The sequence below is a fragment of the Ranitomeya variabilis genome, chromosome 7, assembly GCF_051348905.1.
Source record: "Ranitomeya variabilis isolate aRanVar5 chromosome 7, aRanVar5.hap1, whole genome shotgun sequence".
NCBI lineage: Eukaryota > Metazoa > Chordata > Amphibia > Anura > Dendrobatidae > Ranitomeya > Ranitomeya variabilis.
In genome coordinates, this window is record NC_135238.1 from 51,629,806 (window position 1) to 51,648,515 (window position 18,710).

General features: G+C 42.1%; 1 protein-coding gene across 1 annotated transcript in view; it reads right to left on the bottom strand.

Moving 5' to 3' along the window:
* Positions 1 to 17,382: 17,382 nt before the first annotated feature.
* Positions 17,383 to 18,710, bottom strand: part of LOC143785931 (uncharacterized) — a 43,405-nt gene continuing 42,077 nt past the window's right edge. The window contains exon 18 of the mRNA XM_077275075.1: positions 17,383 to 17,885. Coding sequence (XP_077131190.1) covers positions 17,821 to 17,885 — 65 coding nt within the window. The 3' untranslated portion in view covers positions 17,383 to 17,820. The remainder of the gene's footprint in view (positions 17,886 to 18,710) is intronic.

The window sequence follows — 18,710 nt, forward strand, 5'->3', positions numbered from 1 at the left end:
GACAGACGGAGCGAACCAATCAGACTTTGGAGGCTTATTTGAGGTGTTTTGTCTCTGCTGATCAGGACGATTGGGTGACATTCTTGCCGTTGGCTGAGTTTGCCCTTAATAATCGGGCTAGTTCCGCCACCTTGGTTTCGCCTTTTTTCTGCAACTCTGGTTTCCATCCTCGCTTTTCTTCGGGTCATGTGGAGCCTTCTGACTGTCCTGGGGTGGATTCTGTGGTGGATAGGTTGCAGCGGATCTGGAATCATGTGGTGGACAACTTGAAGTTGTCACAGGAGAGGGCTCAGCGCTTTGCCAACCGCCGCCGCGGTGTGGGTCCCCGACTACGCGTTGGGGATTTGGTATGGCTTTCTTCCCGCTTTGTTCCTATGAAGGTCTCCTCTCCCAAATTTAAACCTCGTTTTATTGGGCCTTACAAGATATTGGAAATCCTTAATCCTGTATCTTTTCGTCTGGATCTTCCTGTGTCGTTTGCTATTCACAATGTATTTCATAGGTCCTTGTTGCGGCGGTACATTGTGCCTATAGTTCCTTCTGCTGAGCCTCCTGCTCCGGTGTTGGTTGAGGGCGAGTTGGAGTACGTGGTGGAGAAGATCTTGGATTCTCGCCTCTCCAGGCGGAGGCTTCAGTACCTGGTCAAGTGGAAGGGCTATGGTCAGGAGGATAATTCCTGGGTGGTCGCCTCTGATGTTCATGCGGCCGATTTAGTTCGTGCCTTTCATGCCGCTCATCCTGATCGCCCTGGTGGTCGTGGTGAGGGTTCGGTGACCCCTCACTAAGGGGGGGGTACTGTTGTGAATTTACTTTTTGCTCCCTCTAGTGGTTACTAGTTTTTTGACTCTGGTTTTTCTGTCATTCCTTTTATCCGCACCTGGGTCGTTAGTTAAGGGTGTTGCTATTTAAGCTCCCTGGACCTTCAGTTCAATGCCTGGCAACGTAGTTATCAGAGCTAGTCTGCTGTGCTCTTGTCTACTGATCCTGGTTCCAGTTATATCAGCTAAGTCCGCTTTTTGCTTTTTGCTATTTTGTTTTGGTTTTGTATTTTTGTCCAGCTTGTTCCAAATATATATCCTGACCTTTGCTGGAAGCTCTAGGGGGCTGGTGTTCTCCCCCCGGACCGTTAGACGGTTCGGGGGTTCTTGAATTTCCAGTGTGGATTTTGATAGGGTTTTTGTTGACCATATAAGTTACCTTTCTTTATTCTGCTATCAGTTAGCGGGCCTCTCTGTGCTAAACCTGGTTCATTTCTGTGTTTGTCATTTCCTCTTACCTCACCGTTATTATTTGTGGGGGGCTTCTATCCAGCTTTGGGGTCCCCTTCTCTGGAGGCAAGAAAGGTCTTTTGTTTTCCTCTACTAGGGGTAGCTAGATTCTCCGGCTGGAGCGTGTCATCTAGAATCAACGTAGGAATGATCCCCGGCTACTTCTAGTGTTGGCGTTAGGAGTAGATATATGGTCAACCCAGCTACCACTGCCCTATGAGCTGGATTTTTGTATTCTGCAGACTTCCACGTTCCTCTGAGACCCTCGCCATTGGGGTCATAACAGATGACGTCACGGCTTCTGATTGGTCGCGGCCGCCCATGTGACCGCCACGCGACCAATCACAAGCCGTGACGTAATTCTCAGGTCCTAAATTCCTAGAATTAGCCGTGACGTCATCTAAGGCCATTGACGCGCGCATTTTAAGCAAAGAAGGCTGCCGGTTCCCTCGGTAAGGTGCAGGCTGCGTCGGAGAGGTGAGTATATCAATATTTTTTATTTTAATTCTTTATTTTACACTTAAATGTGGATTCCGATACCGATTTCCGATATCGCAAACATATCGGAACTCGGTATCGGAATTCCGATACCAGATTCAGAAGATCGCCGACCTCATGGCCGACCCCACACAGGGGTCGAGTCGGGTTTCATGAAACCCGACTTTGCCAAAAGTCGGCGACTTCTGAAAATGGCCGACCGTTTCGCTCAACCCTAGTGAAGACATGAAAGCTCCTCACAATGCATGGAGGTCTCCACCCTAAGTCTAAAACCCAAACATTGTATACCAACAGAAAGGAGGGTGGTCGCGGCTTGATAATCATCCAAGCCAACATCACGGATGAAACAAGTAGTATCCAGGAATACATCAGAAAAATGACACCAAAAGATGAGATGCTGAGAGAAAGCCTAAGGCAGCAACAACGACAGATCTAGGAGGAAGAACAGGAACATGAAGCGCTATGGCAACACAAGCTGCTGCATGGGATGTACCATCGACAGATAATGGAGGTGGCTGACATGGAGAATCCAACCAATGGCTGGAGAAAGCTGGATTGCGAGACAGCACAGAGGCACTAATTATAATGGCACAAGAGCAAGCACTAAGTACCAGATCCATAAAAGCAGAAATATACCACACAAGACAAGACCCAAGGTGCAGACTATGCAAAGAAACCTCAGAAACCGTCCAACACATAGTGGCAGGATGAAAAATGTAAGCAGGAAGAGCATATACCGACTGCCACAACCAAGTATTGGGAATTGTATACAGGAACATCTGCACAGCATATGGGCTAAGTTCCCCTAAGTCCATATGGGAGACCCCAGAAAAAGTGTCGAAGAATGAAAAGGCTAAAATCCTGTGGGACTTCAAGATTCAGATGGAAAAGTAGATGTTGGCTAACCAACCAGACACTCTGATAGTAGACAAGTATCAGAAGACAGCAATGATAATGGATGTGACAGTGCCAAGTGACAGCAACATCAGAAAGAAGGAATATGAGAAGCTGAAGAAATACCAGCGCCTCAAAGGAGAACTGAAGAATATGTGGAAGGTGAAGGCAACAGTGATTCCAGTGGTGATAGGAGCACTTGGAGAAGTGACCCCTAAGTTGGAAGAATGTCTACAACTGATCCTAGGAGCAACATCTGAGCTCTCTATCCAGAAAAGCACAATGCAGGGATCAACTAAGATCCTGCGCAGAGCCCTCAAACTCCCAGGCCTCTGGTAGAGGACCCGAGAATGAGAAAGGACAACAAAGACCACCTCCATTGTGGATGAGAAGTTTTTTTTATACATATACACTGTTTAATATTGAAATTGAAATTGCAAGAAGGAAAAGTTGTGAAATTCTGAAAATCACAGGATAGACTAATTCACCTTGGCATGCTATCAATAAGGTCAACAATGGTTGCCTGCCTTGTTAAATGCACTTAAGGTACCTTCACACTAAGCGACGCTGCAGCGATACAGACAACGATGTCAATCGCTGCAGCGTCGCTGTTTATTCGCTGTGTGGTCGCTGGAGAGCTGTCACACAGATGGCTCTCCAGCGACCAACAATGCCGAAGTCCCCTGGTAACCAGGGTAGACATCGGGTTACTAAGTGCAGGGCCGCGCTTAGTAACCCGAAGTTTACCCTGGTTACCATTGTAAAAGTAAAAAAAAAAAACACATACTCACATTCCGGTGCCCGGCGTCCGCTTCCCTGCACTCTTCCTGCATCCTGTGTCAGCGCCGAACATCTCCGGCATCTCCCACAGAGCAGAGCGGTGACGTCACCTTTCAGCAACGACCAGCGATGTCACAGCAGGATCCTGATCGCTGCTGCCTGTCAAACACAACGATATCGCTATCCAGGACGCTGCAACGTCACGGATGGCTAGCGATATCGTTGTAAAGTCGCTTAGTGTGAAGGTACCTTTAGGCTAAGCATCAAGATCTGATACTGGCAGATCTTTTTGGAATTGATGACCAATGAGTTCCTAGATATGTTTGGCAGAGACGTTGCAGGCCATAATGGCACATTTATGTCATGCAGGAAGCTCAAAATAGCAGAAGCAACATGTGGCCTGGCATTGTCATGTTGAAAAATGACCTCTTGGACACTTTGGAGAAATGGCCGTACCACAAGATAACAGTACATCGGTCCTAATCCCTGGATTATGCTGTGGCACAGTAGCTTGACCCCTCTAGTTATCGTTCCAGATACATGAACACATTGGTGTTTCATTGAGTTGGTCATGCAACCAGTGTTTGGGAGCTTTCTCCAACTGGCCCAGGAACTGTTTTTCTCTATTTTTCCCTCCACACTGACTGCTATGAGAAGAGATCTGGAAGTGGTTGTAATCACATTCAGCTGTATTCTGTACTACACAGTAACTACAAAGATCAGGGCCAAGAACAGGTCATATTCTCTTTTCTTCTACATGACATCTTCTGCCTCTGATTGATGAATGTCATGCAAGGGACAAAGTACACGCGCTAGTGAAGAATCTCTGGGAATTCCTAGTAGGGCTTATTATGAATTATAATCTAAACTTTAAAATATTAGAAAATAAAAACTACTTTTGATTCAGTTCTGAATACATTTTTGCATATTGTGGCTAGTATAACATGCTATATACTTAACATACTTACTTATTCTTGAAATATCGTATTTTGCATAAATATGTGCCACAATAATTTAGATCCATGTTGCAGGTGCTGGCTTACTGGATGTGTACCTACCTGCCATTTCTTATTTTGTCATTTTTGGTAAGAAGGTTCAATTTTGTTAAAAGAAAGAAACTTTTAAACTGTGAATGTTTGTTCCTGCACAACCTGTTTTACTGGTTCAATTTGATAACCTAAGAATGCTGGAGCTGCTAGTAGCAGGAAAAGTACCACCACTACCACTAGCCACAGTCATCCTGACAGTAGTACTATCAAGCACAAGCCATAACTGACCACCTTTGCGATAGGCAAGCATATTAGTAGGGTTTTATTGAATATATGGCACATTACTCTTCACAGTCACAGCATGATGTTGTTACCTCTGACAGTGATACTGTCAGTAAAATGTCAGTCTCCTTGATGACAAATAACTAAGATGGATAATTTTTGGTTAATCTGTAATTGAGTTGTTATTAGTAAGGTTGTGTTTGAGTTAAAGAATTTGAAAGAGGTTGGAAAGAGTCTTAATAGACCTCAGAGTGTTACATACATCTTTTCAGAGTGCTTGAAGGCTTTGTATCTTTATGATTCAAGACAAATCTATTTACTACAAATAAAATTATAGGGAAAAATTTGTAGAACTTAGGAAATTCGAAATGTGAAAAATTCTATTATCTTTACAGCCTGCATACACATCAAGGTACACATGTATAAACCAACACAAATGCCAATATAATTATAGATGTATAGACATTGAAATACATGCACATATACAATGCAAAAACAAGATATTTGTTATTAGTAAAATCCTATTATTCTCATTTATTTTAACTTTCTAATGATACATTCCCTTTGATCATTATGCAGTTATATAAGTCCCTGTAACCACGATTCATGAAATCCTCTCTATAACTTGATAGCATATAAAGGGTCTTGTACTGCAGTAGAAATAAAACTCAATAAAATGCTTTTTAACATCTTAATAAAGTAAGATAGAGTAACAATACAATACAAGCGACTATCAGACAAGAGAACAATATATAACAATGAATAGAACAACTGAGGGAATGCCCAACAATCAATCCTACGGCTGCATTTACACATCAGCAGGTTACCATCCAAGAAAAACTGGCACTTTTTTCCTTCTTAGGTGTCATCTTAGTTCCATTCTAGTTGCTTCCGTTTTTTTAATCTTCCTTATTTTAAGTGAAGAGGTGTGCCTGCTTTTAAGCCAATAAAAAGACCCTGAAATGATGCATCTTATTTATATTCATCACTAAGCAATAGATCCATCAGACACAGATGCAAAATGGAAGCAATATGGAAATCTTCTGATTTGCTTCCATGTCTCACACATCCCTATAAACGTTAATGGCTGGGTCTGATCTGTAAAACTAGATCAGAATAGTATAGTGATTTTTCTCATATGCAAAACACGTCAGAGTGTCAGTTTTTAACATCAGAGTTTCATCAATTTTTCTATAAAAAATAATTATGGAAGTTTCTCAAGCTTCTTCTATTGAGCAGTCTGTGAAAACTGGACAGTACACAGCATGCGACTGCTGTATGATTTTTTTCATGGACCCATAGACTTGCATTGAGTTTCATCCATGGCTTGGAACAAAATTTGACATGGCTCCATAATTTTTTCCTGACCACTTGGTCCGCAAAAATACATGGACATGTGAACAGCCACATAAGCTAAAATGGGTGTGGGTTTAGCCATGAAAAATATGGATTCCACTGTTACATGAAAAACTAACGTCTAAATGAGCCCTCATGTATCTAACTCTTGGATCGGAGGTTTTCTACTCTAGAGACCGAAGTGCTGTCAAATAAAAAAGTGGACATCTCAAAAACGTGTCACATAGATGTGCGAATGCAGCCTTATTTGTGTATCCATATGTATTGGATAAGTAGTGTGGACATCTAATGTGAACAGGGGCTCCCTGGCTGTACCCCAAGAGATCATGACATAAGGATCAGGTTGTTGGATTGCAATCACTCGATCGATATGTTTAGCAGGAAGATAAGTCTCAGCCAGAAAATTCTGGCAATGACTCTCTCATAGGGCAGGTGCCGATTACTGTAGATTCTGGATCTGATCAAAGTTTGATCAGAATGTGATCATAGTGTGTTCCGATTCTCTCGGTTGAGTAGAAGATGGAGAAAAAATGTCTCCATCTTCTCCATTGTGTCAGTCCATGGAAATCGCACTTCACTCACGTCATTCAAGTGCTCATGGACTTGCATGGCCGAGTGCGATCCAAATATCGGACTAAACTCGGACATTCAGTGATTTTTTTTCCTTTCCGAGTTAAAAATCAGACAAGTGCACTGACTCATAGACAAACATTGATCAGAGTGCGATCCAATATTTTGTTGGATCGCACTCTTACCAAAAATACCCTCATCTGCTCCTGCCCATGGAGCTGAGCATTCATGTCTATGGAAGGTCAGGAGAAATAGCTGACGGCCAAACAATAATTCAGCTGACAGCTATCTAATGTGTATCACCAGCTATAGTCTAAGATGTAGCAGCTGACACCTCCAAACTAAATTCGGGTTTACAGAGGAAATTGGCAATTGGTTATATCCTCCAGTCCCAGGCACCACGTCAAAGTTCTGATGTTGCTTGTCATGTAATATTGTGTTTGGGAACATCTGGGAGCAAAGGAAAGTGCATGAACTGGGAGAAATGGGGAAGTCCGGTATCCAGAGGATTTGCTGTCTTGGGTGAGAAATTGGAAGATCTCTTTTTTCTAGACGTCTCTTGACTTTCTGGGAGATTTGTCAATTAAAAAAAGTTTCCTTTGAAGTCTGATATATGTAAGTTGTAAAATGGTGCTCAAAGGTGAAGGTTTGCAGTAAAGATTTTATGAAACAATTTTGGTTCCTGTAGAAAGGCAGCCAATAATCCTTGTCCTATTGGACACCAGTGATATTCGGCATGCAAATAATTGTCTCACAGTTTTACAATCTCTTCTGTCCTGGGAGAAGCTAAGCAAATACATTTTCTGATGTGAGGACTAAGTGATCTCAGTATGAAAAAAAAGGCAAAAATAAAATTTGCCATTTGGCAGAAACTGAGCTCCTCCCCTCCAAAAACAAAAAAGGGGGACATATTTTTTATCAATACTGTCTAAGGCCTGTTTCACATGTCAGTGGCTCCGGTACGTGTGGTGACAGTTTCCTCATGTACCAGAGGCACTGACACACGTAGACACATTAAAATCAATGTGTCTCTGCACATGTCAATGATTTTTCGCGGACCGTGTGTCCGTGTGCAAAACACGGAGACATGTCTACGTTTCTCCGGCAGCACGGTCTGCAAAGCATCCTGCACACATGCACACGGAGAACAGTGTGCACTCTCCTCCGTGTGCAAGTACCTCCGCAGGAGAAACAGCGCTACAGTAAGCGCTGTCCCCCCTGCGTGTGGTGCTGAAGCTGGCATTCATTCCCTCTCCCCAGCAGCATTCGCTGGAGAGAAGGAATGAAAAATAAAGGTTTTTTATATTTTTTGTGTTTAAAATAAAGTTTGTGGTCACCTCCCTCCTCCCACCATAGGGGTGGAGCCGCATATTCATCCCTGTAATGAGCGGCACCACGTGACCGCTCACACAGGACAAGCTGCCGGCACTGAGAGGAAGCATCGCGGGAGCTGGGTGAGCATTTTAATGCAAGCGGGCGGGCGCACAGGGGGTGGGAGGCGGGAGGTGACCACAAACTTTATTTTAAACACAAAAAAAATAAAAAAACCTTGAGAGAAGGAATGAATGCCAGCTTCAGCACCACAAGCAGGGGGGACAGCACTTAACTCTAGCGCTGTCTCCTGCACGGTCCGTGTGGTCCTCAGTAGGCACACGGGCGCCACACGGCCGCCGAACGTGTGCCACACTGATGTGCCACGTGAGCACACAGACACACGGACACGGATAACTCCGGTACCGATTTTTACGGAACCGGAATTATCCGGACGTGTGAGACTGGCCTAAGCACAAACTTAGACTAGACAGTCTTAACATTTATGACATCATTTCATGCTGATCTTTTGTGCCAGAGATTTGCCCCAAAATTTGTGTGCATTTTGTGGCGCACAATGTCATATACTTAAGAAAAATGTATTAATGAAAGTAAGAAAATTGTGCAAATTTTGGCACAAATTTACACCTGATGTGTAATTCTTGCTTTAAATTTATTAAATGGTGTGCACATTTTAATGAATTTTGCACAAATTACTCAAAAAATGTTTCTCTTGAAATAAATATTACGCTTAATGGATGTGGCCAATTTTATAGATTCATTCTTCTAGAATAACAAATAATAATAAAAATAAGAATAATAAATAAATAAATAAAAAATGTGATGTTTGAGGGAACATGGTTCATTTCTCACACCCTGCATGGTAAAATATTTTCACGTAAAAACGTAATACCTATGGGTGTAATGAAAGTAGGAAGACACGGTTCTCCCATTATATCTGGATCTTTGTACAGCTCTGGCAAAAATTAAGAGACCACTGCAAAATGTTCAGGTTGTCTGAATTTTCTCTTTATAGGTACGGTATATTTTTGAGCAAAATGTAAATTGTTCTTTTATTCTATAAACTTCTGACAACAGGTCTCCGAATTTCCAAGCAATACATTTTGTATTTTTTTCTGAAAATGAAAAATGGTCAAATTAAAAAAAAGCAAACAGTGCTTTCAGACCTCAAATAATGCAAAGAAAACAAGTTCATAATAATTTAGAAACAACAATACTAATGTTTTAACTCAGGAAGAGTTCAGAAATCAATATTTTGTGGAATAACCATGATTTTTAATCACAGCTTTCATGCGTCTTGGCATGCTTTCCACCAATCTTTCACTCTGCTTTTGGCACAAAAATGTAAGCAGTTCTTCTCTGTTTGATGGCTTGTGACTATCCATCATCCTCTTCATTACAGTCCAGAGGTTTTCAATGGGGTTCAGGTCTGGAGATTGGGCTGCCCATGACAGGGTTTTGATTTGGTGATCTCTTAATTTTTGCCACAGCTGTATATGTCATAAATATGTCTAAGGTAAGAAAATGCTTTTACGGGTTTGTTTCAAGATTTTCTGGTCTCATCAGTTTTCCTGGAATGCAATATACAGTGGGTATGGAAAGTATTCAGACCCCTTTAAATATTTCACTCTTTGTTTCAGTACAGCACTGAGTCTTCTTGGGAATGACTCAACAAGTTTTTCACACCTGGATGTGGGGATCCTATGCTATTCTTCCGTAAAGATCCTCTCCACTTCCATCAGGTTGGATGGCGAATGTTGGTGGACAGCCATTTTCAGGTCTCTCCAGAGATGCTCAATTGGGTTTAGGTCAGTGCTCTGGCTGGGTCTGTCAAAAATGATCACAGAGTTCTTCTGAAGCCACTCCTTTGTTATTTTAGCTGTGTGCTTAGGGTCATTATCTTGTTGGAAGGTGAACCTTCGGCCAAGTCTGAGGTCCAGAGCACTCTGGAAGAGGGTTTCATCCAGGATATCTCTGTACTTGGCCGCATTCATGTTTCCTTCAATGACAACCAGTCCATCCTGTCCCTGCAGCTGAGAAACACCCCCATAGCATGATGCTGCCACCACAATGTTTCACTGTTGGGATTGTATTCGGCAGGTGATGAACAATGCTTGATTTTCTCCACACATACCACTTAGAATTATCACCAAAAAGTTCTCTCTTTGTATCTTCAGACCAGAGAATCTTATTTCTCATATTCTGGGAGTCCTTCATGTGTTTTTAAGCAAACTCTGTGAGGGCTTTCATATGTCTTCCACTGAGAAGAGGCTTCTATTGGGCCACTCTGCCATAAAGGCCCGACTGGCGGAGGAATGAGTGATAGTTGACTTTGTGAAACTTTCTCTAATCTCTCTACTACATTTGTGGAGCTCAGCCACTGTGATCTTGGGGTCCTTCTTTACCTCTCTCACCAATGCTCTTCTCCCATAATTGTTCAGTTTGGCTGGACGGCCAGGTCTAGGGAGACTTCTGGTGCTCCCAAACTTCTTCCATTTTATGATTACGGAGGCCACTGTGCTCTTAGGAACCTTGAGTACTGCAGAAATTCTGTTGTAACCTTGACAAGATCTGTGCCTTGCCACAATTCTGTCTCTGAGCTCCTTGGCCAGTTCCTTTGGCCTCATGATTCTCATTTGGTCTGACATGCACTTTGAGCTGTGAGGTCTTATATAGACAGGTGTGTGCCTTTCCAAATCAAGTGCTATCAGTTTAATTAAACACAGCTGGACTCCAATGAAGGAGTAGAACCATCTCAAGGAGGACCACAAGGAAATGGACAGCATGTGACTTAAATATGAGTGTCTGGGCAATGGGTCTGAATACTTATGCCCATGTGGTATTTCAGTTTTTCTTTTTTTACCTTCCTCTAGTGTTAGCTTTCTGTTACTCAATCTTATGTTAACGGGTCAGTTTTGACCCGTGTCTTAAATCACCCCTAGGGTACCCTAAAAACAGTTATTTATGATCCAATTTGTTTCTTACCTCTTAGTTACCTTGTTAGGGTTTCTCATCCATGGAAGGATTGATTTTAATATTTTTGTTGTGGCCCCCTTGGCCTTTCATTTGAGAGCATACCCTTCATTTTCAATATAAAAATATTGTCAAATGAACCTCAAGAGAATAATATAAACTTAAAAAAGTTTGTTATATTACCTGACTATTACTGAAGGGTTTTAGAACACATTTCTTAAATGTAAAAAAAATATACATATATATTTTATATTATTAACTCTAGTAACATCTATGGTGTTACGGGTAAATTTTGACCTATATCTAACTACTTTATGAAAAAGGCAAAAAACTGTTTGTTTTTTTTTATAGAACTTTAATACAAATAAAAGATGAAAATTATATTAACATTAATAGCAATGATAATAAAAAGTAGCTTTTCTAGGTCAAACAAACAAACAACAATCAATCAAGCAAATCAAATCAACAGAAATCAAGTACTAGTTTTTAGATGCATTAGTATTTAGATGCATGTGTGGCAAAAAGTGACACTTTTTGTGTGTTCTTTGCAGAAGTATTTTTTGCAGGCGAAGCACGATGTTTGTCTTTCTGTCCTTATTGCTAGGGCACACCTGACACCTCTTTCTTTTAGAATCAGGTGGTCTCACTGGGGTTGTGGCTGTTGTGGTTGATGTTGAAGCAGGCCTGGTTGAGGAGGATGCTGGTGATGATGCTCTTTGTGTTGCTGTGGGTGTGGACGAAGCACTTGTTGCGCTCTGGAGTTGTCGGACCAAGGCTGCAGTGGCTGGGTCTCGTTCCCTTTGGTCAATGTGTGCCTTGACAAGGGATCTTCCTAGTTCCTCAAGAAACATTCTCCGCTTGTTTTTTTTCTTTGAATTCCATCCTTGGTGAATGTGGGTCCACAACCCAAATGAATTGCATGCTGACACATCAAGGATGTTGTAAAATACAACCATTGTTGTCCGTCCGATACTTGAAAGTATCGGTATCGGATAGTATCGGCCGATACCCGAAAAGTATCGGATATCGCCGATACCGATACCCGATACCAATACAAGTCAATGGGACACCAAGTATCGGAAGGTACCCTGATGGTTCCCAGGGTCTGAAGGAGAGGAAACTTTCCTTCAGGCCCTGGGATCCATATTACTGTGTAAAATAAAGAATTAAAATAAAAAATATTGATATACTCACCTCTCCGGAGGCCCCTGGACATTACCATTGGTAACCGGCAGCCTTCTTTGCTTAAAATGAGCGCGTTTAGGGCCTTCCATGACGTCACGGCTTCTGATTGGTCGCGTGATGCTTATGTGACCGCCACGCGACCAATCACAAGCTGCGACGTCATTCTCAGATCCTAAATTCCTAGAATGAGGAGTTTAGGGCCTGAGAATGACGTCACGGCTTGTGATTGGTCGCGTGGCGGTCACATGAGCGGCACGCGACCAATCAGAAGCCGTGACGTCATGGAAGGCCCTAAACGCGCTCATTTTAAGCAAAGAAGGCTGCCGGTTACCAGCAGTGATGTCCAGGGGCCTCCGGAGAGGCGAGTATATCAATATTTTTTATTTTAATTCTTTATTTTACACAGTAATATGGATCCGATACCGATTCCCTATACCACAAAAGTATCGGATCTCGGTATCGGAATTCCGATACCGCAAGTATCGGCCGATACCCGATACTTGCGGTATCGGAATGCTCAACACTAGTTGTGACCCTGCAGTCCAGTAGTCATATCAAGGACTACACGTTTTCCTTGTTTTTTTCAGGGATGCTGCTTGCAGACTTGCCTGTGTAAATCTGTAGATTTCATGCATAGCTAGTTTTTGCATCACAGGCTGCCCAGATTTTTATGCCGTATTTGCCTGGCTTACTTGGCATGTATTGCCGGAAGGGGCATTTTCCGCGGAAAGGGAGAAAACGTTCGTCTACTGTCACCTCTGGCCCTGGGTTGAACATCAGTGGAAGGAGCTGCACCCATTTCTCCCAAACATCCCTGATGGGAGCAAGTTTGTCAGATTTTGTTCTGGTGTCTCTGTTTTCAAATCTGAGGACTCTTGATATCATTTGAAACTTTTGAAGTGACATTGTTGCCCGGAAAATATTCCTGCCTGTCGATGCGTCCCAGAGACCATCAGTGGCCTCATTGCAGGATTTGTACACTCCAGCAAAGAGAAGAACACCAATGTAGGCATCCAGGACATCATCATGAAGGTCATTCCACATGTCGCCATGGATTTTTTTCTTTCAAGGTTTGTCATAGCAATAATGACTTTTTTTTTATTGACAATGGCATAAACAGATCAAAACATGTCTTGCTGTCACTTACTCTTGTCACAGCAAACTTTGTGATCCCAGGGGTCATTTTTATGACATTTGCAGCATCTGCCCTGCCATGTACATCTGGAGGTACTGAGCTCCAACTGATCTTGCCACTTTTGGATTTGAATCTTTCAGCGAGAGCAGCTTCAGCACCAGTGACCTCCTCATCAGACTGATCAGAACTGTCTGTGTCTTCCGGTTGATACTCCACATTATCTTCCTCCTCAGAAACCTGTTCATCTGTATCAGTTTGCTGCTGTGTGTCCTCTGATTCATTATCATCTAAGATATAATCCAGAATTTGGCTTACATCAAATCTTCTCCTCATTGTTGCATGTGTAAACTGGAGATGTATACTCTGCAAAGTACCAACTCTAAGCTGATTTGGCCATACATGCCTGGACATGTCCCTAACTCAAGTTGTTGGAGGTAGAGCTGGCTGTGGGCTGTTGGTTTATATTGTGTTTATGAGTTCAGTTTTGGGACTTATTATTGTTTTTTTACTCTTATATTAGACCTGGGTCGAAATTGACCCCAACAACACAAATGTTATAATTTTAATAAGAGCATTTTACAATTTAGTAAAATAGTTTTATTTTATTGTATTTTGTTTAAAAATAAGTTCCTGAAAAAGTCAAAAAGCCTTGATGCAATAAACAAATGCATGTAGAATTTGTATGCATTTAAAACCTAAAATGGGTCGGTCATGAGCCTAACACTAGAGGAAGGTTTTAATGAATTTGCAAAAATGTCTACATTTCTGTTTTTGTTCAGTCAAGATGAGGTGCAGAGTGTACATTAATGTGAAAAAAATGAACTTTTTTGAATTTACCAAATGGCTGCAATGAAACAAAGAGTGAAAAATTTAAAGGGGTCTGAATACTTTCCGTACCCACTGTATTCTGTATCATTAGTCATGAGCGGGTGAAAGTATGGTGGAATAAGGCAACTGCATGGGGCACTATTGAGGATGATGCCATTTATTTTTTATTTTTATTTTAAGGCCTGTGTCCCACCAGCGTATTTTCTCTCATCAGAGAGAATCAATCCTATTATGCTAATCACGCTCTGATCAGAGTTAGATCAGAGTGTGATCATAGTGTGATCTGATATTTTCTTGGATGTGGAGAAGATGGAAAAAAATTCTGCATCTTCTCCTTTCTCTCAGTCTGTGAAAATTGAATCATACTTGGATGTCATCCTAGAGCAATCCAATGTTTTCCATGGGCTCATTCACTTGCATGGCCAAGTATGATCCAATAATTGAATCCAACTTGGTCATGCTGACACTTTTTTCCTAGGACCAGCTCTGTCCAAAAAATATGTCGGACATATGGCTGTCCCCATAGAATAATATTGGTCCTATTGCAATCCGACGTTTTCTATGGGCTTGCATGGCCAAGTGTGATCCAATTATTGGAACCAACTAGGACATGCTGCCATTTTATCAGACATATGGACAGCCTCATAGAATAATATTGGTTAGATTGCAATTTGATGTTTTCTATGGACTCATTCACTTGCATGGCCAAGTGCGATCCAATAATTGGAACCAAATAGAACATTCTGCCATTTTATCAGACATGTGGACGGCCCCATAGAATAATATTAGTCTGAATGTGATCCGATGTTTTGTCAGAAAATACGGTCATGTGCACGAGCCTTTAGACAAGTTCATATGTTATTTTGCTCTAATTTCAATACTAGAGATTGATGGGAAGCTGAATAACAGGAAATACCAAATAAAGAACTATACATTCATCAATTATTATGCTGAAGATAATAAACTGCGGAAAGTAGGGGTGGACATACCGTTGGTGAAACCTGTGCAGCTGCACAGCGTCTAAAGAGGTAAAGGGGCCACTTCTACCTCCAAAGATGGAATTGTACATTTAGATGAGCTATTGGACTATTATAGAACCCATAATTTGTTCTTGCACAGGGGCCCTCTTCTGTCTGTGTCGACTCCTGGTGGAAAGTACTCGGGCACCACTGGTGCCGTTAATTTCCCATGGTATCTAGGTGAATTATGTATAAAAGGCAAATGATTGCTATTAAATCAGTGTGTATATAATTAGCACATTTGGGTTGACTTGACTTGAGAAGTTCTTACTAATAGCAATGAGCATGTGCGAGCACCACTCATATAGGCTTTTAATCGAGCGGTGGTTGCATATGATCAGTGCTGCTTTATTCACCGGGAGGGGGGGGACCTCAGTTCTTATAATTGGTTGGATTCCCGTGATCGCACATTTATCACCAATTCTATTGATAGGTAACATTTGTTGTTTATTGGTCCTTAAATTGCAGTAACCGTTGGTTACGTTGATTTTTTTTTAATTAAATGAACAGTACATGTGAAAAGAATAAATCTGCTTCTTTCTCCTACTGAACTGATCATTAATTTTCAAAATTCTCAATTCATGAGTAAAGTCTGTATTCCGTGAATGCAGATGTTCCCATTTCTGAGATAGGAGATGGAGCGCCCCCACACCGCCGCAGGGCCTAGGGGTACCCGGAGCCGGGCCTCTGGGTCTCAGTCCTGGGGTTGTCACGGTGGCTGGACCCGGTCCGTGGCCCTGTCCGTCAGTGGGGGACGTCCGGTGCAATAAGTGATGATGATGGTGCAGTAACGGTGGTGTAGCGGTGCAGTTGTGGGGGTGCAGGTCGCGGTAAATAACAAGGACACCAGGTTGCAGTCTCTTTACCTCTTTACTGGAGATCTCTCAGTCCGCAGTCCAGAATACGGTTCACCAGGCTGCGCAAGTCCGGTCGGTCCGATGGCACTTCCAGAGTTCTCCTCACAGATGGAAATCAGTGCCCTCCTTCTTAGCGCTATGTGTTGTAGTCCTTCCCTGCTGTGCTCACGGAAAGTACCCCACAACTGTCGTGTCTGTTTCTTAAGTTCCCTCACAACTCGATTCACTGATGTTCTTCTCGTATTCCATCCCTCCCTGTTATTCAGGTTGGAACGGCACCCGTTTGTCAGGTAGGCCTGGAGTTCTTCCGGGACCCTAGAGACGCCCCTCTCCCGCAATTGCCCCCCAAGACTTCATAGGTGATATGTGGTAGACAGCCCGCCTTAAACTGACTGCCCTGCCGCTGTTTGGAGTATGGCTTGAAGCTGTATGCTATTCCACTCCCTCGGCGTTCCGGCCACCGGTAATGCGCCTCAGTAGGATGTTGCTCCGGTCCTACAGCATGACCCCTACTGGTATTCTCCTTTTTGCTTGATCTCGTTTCTCACTCAGCACAATCTATCTCGCTTCTAGTCCTTTCTTGGGCACCGCCGCTATGCTGAGCAGGCACGGTCCCGTTACGTTCTTTCCAATGCCAAGCCTCTGTCAGGATCCCACCTCTGACAGAGACCCTACTGTCTCTTCCTCCACAACACCCTCTGCCACAAGGTGTTGCTTCGTTCAATCCAGTCAGCTTTCTTTCTCTAACTTCCTGCCTGACCCCCAGTTTACCCACTATGGTGGGGAGTGGCCTAATGAATAGCACCCTTAGCTCCCCCCGGAGGCCCTGCTGTGAAACATATTGGTGTCTGTGATACCTGGTCAGATGAACTCCTTCAGTGCCATCGAACGCACCATGGCTCCCCATAGTGGCGGATCCACAGTACTGCAACGACCAGAACTCTGGGGCGCTGCAGAGATGACAGTTGGTGCTCATAAACTTCTATGGAGAACTGTAACTGTTGTTTATTAAAACTTGCAGTAGAATGTCTCTGCTTCTAGCTCCTCCTCTTCCTCTTTCCATAGAATTCTAAAAGCACCAACTGTCATCTCCTATTTTAGTAATCCAAAAATCAGTAAATCTGTTTTCTTCTCTGAACACAGATTTTACCCATGATTTGAGAGTGAAAAATCTGTCCAGTTTGAAAAAAAGGAAATTAGATAATTGTTTGCTTTATGAAGTCGATATTAAAACAACGTTTACTTTTTAATATCAAATTGTACATTTTGGATTTTTGGAATACTGGTTTTTCTATCAAACATATAAGAAAAGATCATTATCGTGATGTAATTCATTATTTTTTTACTTTTTAAGTACAAAAGTTCAGTAAGTTGCTCCATTCAATAATGATAAAGACAAGGTTGAATAGCAATTAATTTATTTTTTTGTAGCAAAAAAGAAATCAGTTTAAAAGGATACTCGCCCTGTTATATGTCATCACCTGCGCATTGGTGGGTGTCCGACTTCAGGGCCCCCCACTAATTTCCTAAGAAAGGAGCTGCAAGGCTAATTAATTTCTCTTGATGAATGGCCCTGCGCAGAGGGTTGACCTGAATGCTGCACTGTGCCAACATTATCTGGAATACCCTTTCAAATACATCATAAAGTGAAGTGTAAAATCAAACCTTAAAATGTCAATGTTATACTTATTTTCACCAACTTTGTCCATGATCCCTGTGACTAATAAATATAGTGCATTTTTCATGAAAAAATAAAGTGCCCATCTAGAGAATTTTTTAGTAAATGCTAAAATTCTCCGTCATTTCAGTCTTTTTTGATGCGTAAAAATTTTCAAAGGAGTATAATTCCAAAAGTTACAACATGAGGGTAACAAGTAAGATTGCAAAGAGTGTCAGTAGGTCCAAACAAGTCCTTTTATCTAAAAAAGAAACAACAAAAAAACATATAATTATTAAAATGTTAATATATGATAAAATGCAAAACAAAACTAGAAAATATATAGAAAATAGTGATATCAACTTTTTTTTTTACATAATGGGTTATACCTTTAAGTTAGAAATAGGGATTTTTTACTATGGGTCTAAGAACCAACAAATAGGTAGTTGCTACCTGCTTGCATATTGTGATAGGCGCCAATCTCTACCGGCAGAGAAGCTCCCGACGACTATTTAGCAGCTTCCGTTGACGTCATTTAGGCAAGGCAGCAGCTTCTTTAATGCTCTGCTCTTTTGATGGGGCAGGAAGGCTGATGTCATGCTCATTGACAGCCTGCTCCCCACTGCCTAACTGCAGGGAGGCAGCGGTCAATCAGCATGACGTCAGCACTCAATCCCCTTTGACACAGCAGCCCGAAATAAGATGAGCTGCTTTGACGTTAAGCAGCAGAATAGCAGGCAGGAGCAGTCAGTGACCACTTTGAGCCAGCACCAGGGACAACAGGTAGCAACTTACTGCTTGTTAGTTGTTAGGCCCATAATTAAAAAAGTAAAATAGTCCTGAGTCACCTCTTTAAAGGGAATCGATCACCAGGTTTTTGATGTATAATCCAAGAGCACTATGATGAATAAAATATAAATTCTAATCATATTTTATTTATTTTTTCTTTTCCATTAATCTTTTATAATTAACAAGGGGGGAGAGTGGTAAGGGAAATGGGTAAGTAGATTGGGACTTGAGGGGTTTGTTTATTAACAGAAAGGATGAGACGGGGAAAGGGAAAGTGGGACATTGGGAAACATCTTAG